At 43.0% G+C, this 6,994-nt stretch overlaps 1 protein-coding gene across 1 annotated transcript; it reads right to left on the bottom strand.

Annotated features, from left to right (window-relative positions):
• Positions 1-1,154: 1,154 nt before the first annotated feature.
• Positions 1,155-2,088, bottom strand: LOC129846594 (interleukin-17C-like). The gene is made up of 2 exons (XM_055914538.1): positions 1,853-2,088; positions 1,155-1,452 (listed from the first exon to the last, which is right to left on the bottom strand). Exons 1-2 carry the CDS (start codon positions 2,086-2,088, stop codon positions 1,215-1,217), a joined length of 474 nt encoding a protein of 157 aa, XP_055770513.1. The 3' UTR covers positions 1,155-1,214.
• Positions 2,089-6,994: the final 4,906 nt, after the last annotated feature.

Genomic DNA, 6,994 nt, shown 5'->3' with positions numbered 1-6,994 from the left:
CGTTATAGTCTTACCTAGTGTCACGTTATAGTCTTACCTAGAGTCACGTTATAGTCTTACCTAGAGTCACGTTATAGTCTTACCTAGTGTCACGTTATAGTCTTACCTAGTGTCACGTTATAGTCTTACCTAGAGTCACGTTATAGTCTTACCTAGTGTCACGTTACAGTCTTACCTAGAGTCACGTTATAGTCTTACCTAGTGTCACGTTATAGTCTTACCTAGAGTCACGTTATAGTCTTACCTAGAGTCACGTTATAGTCTTACCTAGAGTCACGTTATAGTCTTACCTAGTGTCACGTTATAGTCTTACCTAGTGTCACGTTATAGTCTTACCCAGTGTCACGTTATAGTCTTACCCAGTGTCACGTTATAGTCTTACCCAGTGTCACGTTATAGTCTTACCTAGTGTCACGTTATAGTCTTACCTAGTGGACACAACAGCATGACCAAGGAGTTGAATCCCTGTCCCTAAGACCATTGACAAATAGGTAATTGACTAATACACAAAGAGAACATACTATTTATACACACTAGTGGGATACCCTGCCGGTTATACTACATGTAGTCATACAGCAGGTACAGAGACTAAGAGTTCTACCTTATCAATTTACCAAAGTCCAGGTTCCAGAAAACCCCCGGCATAAGACATCTTACAGCCATAATCAAACTAAACAAGTAAATATGGAAACTCCAAGTGCTTGAATGATCTGTCCAGTTCACATTCACATTCACATTCATATTCACATTCACATTCATATTCATATTCAAGTCAAGAAGAAAATATGACCGATCTGGCTCCATGTCGACATCCATGTACAGATGTCTTAGAGAATGCCATAGACCCAGAGTTCTTATCTTAACAGGAAGGCCTAAGGTGAGTTTTAAAACAAACACAACTTTTTCTTCGGTGAGAAATCTCACTACTAAATGGCTAATTTCTTCTATATCATCTCTATAAGAATGAATCTAATCCAAGGTTGTGTCTCTGTGTATAAGCACAGTTTGGATTTAAGGCTGACTTTCTTAACATGTAAAAAAACAAAAGACCCCAAATTAGTGCAGAGATACCAAGGCCCATAGGGTTCCTTTCAAACGTAGTGCACTACATAGGAAATAGGGTGCCATTTTGGACACATATGTATCCTACTGCACTACATAGGGGATAGGGTGCCATTTTGAACACGTACGTAACACTAACCTAATCCAAGAGATTAAATCATCTGTCTGGGTACAACACATGTGCATGCCACAGGGATGGTAACAACGTTTACTGTCACCAGGTAGTGTCGAGGGTTGTCAGGGCATACAGTCTTCTGGAGCACGGTGAAAGTGGCCAACACGGGGACAGAGTTATATGTCATGTCCTCGTGCTTGTTGATGATGCAGCCCGTATACAGACACTCAGCCACCATGATTTTAGAGGGAATCCTGTTCTCTCTCTCGTCGATTCTGGAAGAGAGCAATGTAGTGAAATTATTTCAAGCCCAATGTTATAACACAGCCTGATATCATCAGAAATGTCCACTTATGAAATATATGCGTTGATTTTGATGAATGGCATCAACAAAATGAAAATACATGCCATTAGTACCATAATTAAATGATTAGTAACTATTTGACCTTTTCCTAGGCTTACTCCATTCTTTATGTTTGTCTTCAAAATGTTTGAAACATCATGTCAATCATGGCCCATCAGTCCTGCCATCCATAGCTGACTATTATTTTGAGAGTTCCCAATTCCCCTAGTCCCATCCTTCAGGTTACCAAACAAAGTGGCCGGACCAGGCTGTTGGAATTAGGCTATTTACATATTGTGCTATTTTACAGACGCTGAAGGGCGATACCTTACCTGTACCGCCAGGGGGAGAGAGAGCGGTTGTTGTGTTGCACCGATGGCAGAGACCCAGTGTGGAGTTTGAGGCAGTGCCGTTGCAGGTGGAAGCTGTCAGACACAGCCGTCCTAAAGCAGTGGATGCTCATTATGAGCCTTGCAGCCCGCCGATCCACCCCCCTCTGATTGAAACATCTCGTTGCTGACGACAGCCGTGCAAAACTCATGTAACTGCAGATGCAAAGAAGTAACATCTGGAAAACGGCGAAGAAAACAAACGTTTTTCATGCGATAACAATATAACATAATAAAGTAGATCGTAAATAATAATAATAAATCAATATGCATAGCAGAAGTTTAAAACTCAAATGATTCAAAAAAAATTAAAAAACAACGAATTGATCGTTTGACACGCACATCGAACCCATTAGCCTATAACAACCTGACCTAAACATATTCCATTCATATACAATGTAATTAAATATAATTTAAAATAAGATTTAAATTATATATTTCAAAATAGCATAATGCTTTAATTCTGCAGACTGACCCGTGTCATCCTCCAACTGTTATTTTAAACGAAAAGACCAGGTGGCTGCAGGAGTCTGTCTCCTCAATGTGCCATGGTCGCTCTTCCTCTGTCACTGTTTATATAGTGACAGTTGTAGGCCACTTTCTCCCGGGGAAACCCGAGACGGAAATGAAACGATTAAACTCTATGCTGCTGCAGTATATTACACTGGTTTCCTTTTCCTCAACCGCTTCATGCTAATCACTGACGGACAGAATGTCGGGATACGCAGTGGCGTCATTCAAAGGAATGCGAGATTGATTCTAGGTTATTCATCACCAAAACTCAGTGCGCTAGATTTGAATTTGATTTTCTATTCAAATGACCATGGTTGTATTATTGAACTTGAAACGTTCACTTTGCACTTTAGGAACAGTTTTAAAATGAGATAGTTATTCTACTTTTACTCCAAATATAATTCCCTCCAACATGATTCTGCTTTTCATACAGTTCCACTATGAATAAATCTCTTTCTTTCTTTCTAAACACATATTTTTTTCTGGTGCATTTACTTGAGGTAATTCTCATATGAACCATGCTACATTTGGTTGTTATTGGTCCATTGTTCATTTCCAGCACAAGCTAACAAAACCTCATTTCCCAGAGGAGAGATATTTGGAGATAGTGGAGGGAGGAGTGGGAGAAGGACCCTATATAGGCCCATATTCACAGCCAGCTCACCCGTGATACAAGTCAGTATTCGACGTCCTTCCATGTCTGAGGACGTCAGGCGATGATGTGGAAACTGCCCTCTGGGGGCAACAGTGAGCGCCGTTACCTTCAAGTAGGTTTGGGTTTTGCCAGGGTACTGGGGATGAGGATGGTGGATGAGCGCCGTTACCTTCAAGTAGGTTTGGGTTTTGCCAGGGTACTGGGGATGAGGATGGTGGATGAGCGCAACATCTGCCTCTGGTGCCATGTTCGAATCCAGCGATAGAAAGTTGTTTATGAGATTATTGTTTTATGGATATCCCACACTGTAACCCTTACCTTTAACCATTCGGAGTTCAAGCTTAACCTTAAGATTTTGAAGTTAATGCCTAAACTTAACCCTAACCTTAACAATTCAGAGTTAATGCCTAAACTAAACCACGAACACTTCAAAATGTGATGTTTGGAACAACCTTGACGTTTCAGGTGGATGAACATCTAATTCTGATGTGAGACTGTGAGATCTTGTTGAGATTCAATCAGATCCAGCCTTTACCAGCAATAGCAGACACCCACAGAGAGGATGTTTTGGCGGTGAAACTGAGTTGGAGTCATCAAATCAATGACCAGCTGCTCTTGCGATCATTGTCATGAAGCCACACGCCCTCGCAGTAGGAGTTCAGTGTCGGCCAGTGGTTATCAAACAGCCGCCGGATGTGAACCAAACTCACTAAGAATGGCAGTTAATAAAGCCTCTTGAAAAAGCCAAAACATGACCCAGAAAATATAAAAAACTCTCGGCCTATATCGAATCTTCCATTCCTCTCAAAATGTTTTGAAAAAAGCTGTTGCGCAGCAACTCACTTCCTTCCTGAAGACAAACAATGTATACGAAATGCTTCAGTCTGGTTTTAGACCCCATCATAGCACTGAGACTGCACTTGTGAAGGTGGTAAATGACCTTTTAATGGCGTCAGACCAAGGCTCTGCATCGTGCTCCTAGACCTTAGTGTTGCTTTTGATACCATCGATCACCACATACTTTTGGAGAGATTGGAAACCCAAATTGGTCTACACGGACAAGTTCTGGCCTGGTTTAGATCTTATTTGTTGGAAAGATATCAGTTTTTCTCTGTGGATGGTTTGTCCTCTGACAACGTTTTTGTACGTTTCGGTGTTCCTCAAGGTTCCGTTTTAGGACCACTATTGTTTTCACTATATATTTTACCTCTTGATGATGTCATTCGAAAACATAATGTTAACTTTCACTGTTATGCGGACGATACACAGCCGTACACTTGGATGAAACATGGTGAAGCCCCAAAAATAACCTCCCTGGAAGCCTGTGTTTCCGACATAAGGAAGTGGATGGCTGCAAATGTTTTACTTTTAAACTTGGACAAAACAGAGATGCTAGTTCTAGGTCCCAAGAAACAAAGAGATCTTCTGTTGGATCTGACAATTAATCTTGATGGTTGTACAGTCGTCTCAAATAAAACTGTGAAGGACCTTGGCATTACTCTGGACCCTGATCTCTCTTTTGATGAACATATCAAGACTGTTTCAAGGACAGCTTTTTTTCCCATCTTCGTAACATTGCAAAAATCAGAAACTTTCTGTCCAAAAATTATGCAGAAAAGTTAATCCATGCTTTTGTCACTTCTAGATTAGACTATGGCAATGCTCTACTTTCCAGCTACCCGGATAAAGCACTAAATAAACTAATAAAATGTGATCATATTACTCCAATCCTAGCTCTCTACAATGGCTTCCTGTTAAGGCTAGGGCTGATTTCAAGGTTTTACTGCTAACCTACAAAGCATTACATGGGCTTGCTCCTACTTATCTCTCTGATTTGGTCCTGCCGTACATACCTACACATACTCTACGGTCACAAGACGCAGGCCTCCTTATTGTCCCTAGAATTTCTCAGCAAACAGCTGGAGGCAGGGCTTTCTCCTATAGAGCTCCATTTTTATGGAATGGTCTGCCTATCCATGTGAGAGACACAGACTCAGTCTCAAATCTTTATTGAAGACTCATCTCTTTAGTAGGTCCTATGATTGAGTGTAGTCTGGCCCAGGGGTGCGAAGGTGAACGGAAAGGCACTGGAGCGAGGAACGACCCTTGCTGTCTCTCCCTGGACGGTTTCCCACACTCCACTGGGATTCTCTGTAATATGCCTAACCATATTACGGGGGCTGAGTCACTGGCTTACTGGTGCTCCTCCATGCCATCCCTAGGAGGGGTGCGTCACTTGTGTGGATGATCTTCCTGTGATCTTCCTGTCCGGGTCCTGTGCTGTGATCTTCCTGTCTTGGGTTCGTTCCTTGCGGGAGATCTTCGTGGGCTATTCTCAGCCTTGTCTCAGGGTAGTAAAATTGAAGATATCCCTCTAGTGGTGTGGGGGTTGTTCTTTGGCAAAGTGGGTGGGGTTATATCCTGTAGCCTGGTTGGCCCTGTATGGGGGTATCGTCGGAAGGGGCAGCAGCTGCAATAATTTATGTGTGGGGGGCTAGGGTCAGTCTGTTATATCTGGAGTATTTCTCCTGTCTTATCCGCTATTTGCATGAATTTAAGTATGCTCCCTCTAATTCTCTCTCTCCCTCTCCCTCCCTTCCTGGAGGACCTGAGCCCTAGGACCATGCCTCAGGACTACCTGGCCTGATGACTCCTTGCTGTCCCCAGTCCACCTGGTCGTGTTGCTGCTCCAGTTTAAACTGTTCTGCCTGTGGCTATGGAACCCTGACCTGTTCACTGGACGTGCTACCTGTCCCAGACCTGATGATTTTGACTCACTCTCTACCGCACCTGCTGTCTCTAGCTCTGAATAATCGGCTATGAAAAGCCAACTGACATTTACTTCTGAGGTGCTGACCTGTTGCACCCTCTACAACCACTGTGAATATTATTATTTGACCCGCTAGTCATCTATGAACATTTTAACATTTTTGGCCATGTTCTGTTATAATCTCCACCCGGCACAGCCAGAAGAGGACTGGCCACCCCTCAGAGCCTGTTCCTCTCTGGGTTTCTTCCTAGATTCCTGCCTTTCTACAGAGTTTTTCCTAGCCATCATGATTCTACATCTGCATTGCTTGCTGTTTGGGGTTTTAGGCTGGATTTCTGTATATCACTTTGTGACATCGGCTATTGTAAATTTGATTGAAAAAATGTGATAGACCAGTCAATCACAATGAATCAATCTTCAACGCGTTCCTAATTGATAACCAAACATTTCTGTAGAAATGCCAAAGATAAAGCATTGCTGTCCTATCTATTAGTTCAGTTAGTTCAACACTTGATTCAGAAGCCCTGTTGTAGATAGGGGCACTTGATCCAGAAGCCCTGTTGGAGGTAGGTGCACTTCATTCAGAAGCCCTGTTGGAGGTAGGTGCACTTGATTCAGAAGCCCTGTTGTAGATAGGTGCACTTGTTTCAGAAGCCCTGTTGGAGGTAGGTGCACTTAATTCAGAAGCCCTGTTGGAGGTAGGTGCAGTTGATTATGAAGCCCTGTTGGAGGTAGGTGCAGTTGATTCAGAAGCCCTGTTGGAGGTAGGTGCAGTTGATTCAGAAGCCCTGTTGGAGGTAGGTGCAGTTGATTATGATGCCCTGTTGGAAGTAGGTGCAGTTGATTATGAAGCCCTGTTGGAAGTAGGTGCAGTTGATTATGAAGCCCTGTTGGAGGTAGGTGCATTTGATTATGAAGCCCTGTTGGAGGTAGGTGCACTTGATTCAGAAGCCCTGTTGGAAGTAGGGGCAGTTGTTTCAGAAGCCCTGTTGGAGGTAGGTGCAGTTGATTATGAAGCCCTGTTGGAGGTAGGTGCAGTTGATTATGAAGCCCTGTTGGAGGTAGGTGCAGTTGATTATGAAGCCCTGTTGGAGGTAGGTGCAGTTGATTCAGAAGCCCTGTTGGAGGTAGGTGCACTTGATTCAGA

The sequence above is a fragment of the Salvelinus fontinalis genome, unplaced genomic scaffold, assembly GCF_029448725.1.
Source record: "Salvelinus fontinalis isolate EN_2023a unplaced genomic scaffold, ASM2944872v1 scaffold_0595, whole genome shotgun sequence".
Taxonomy (NCBI): domain Eukaryota; kingdom Metazoa; phylum Chordata; class Actinopteri; order Salmoniformes; family Salmonidae; genus Salvelinus; species Salvelinus fontinalis.
This window is presented reverse-complemented; position numbering and strand designations above follow the sequence as displayed.

Excerpts from the sequence above, each read along its gene's own strand:
- LOC129846594 (XM_055914538.1), bottom strand. The coding sequence starts at position 2,088 with ATGTTACTTCTTTGCATCTGCAGTTACATGAGTTTTGCACGGCTGTCG. Across the intron at positions 1,453-1,852 it reads CTCTCCCCCTGGCGGTACAG|AATCGACGAGAGAGAGAACA; the intron begins GTAAGGTATCGC and ends GCTCTCTTCCAG.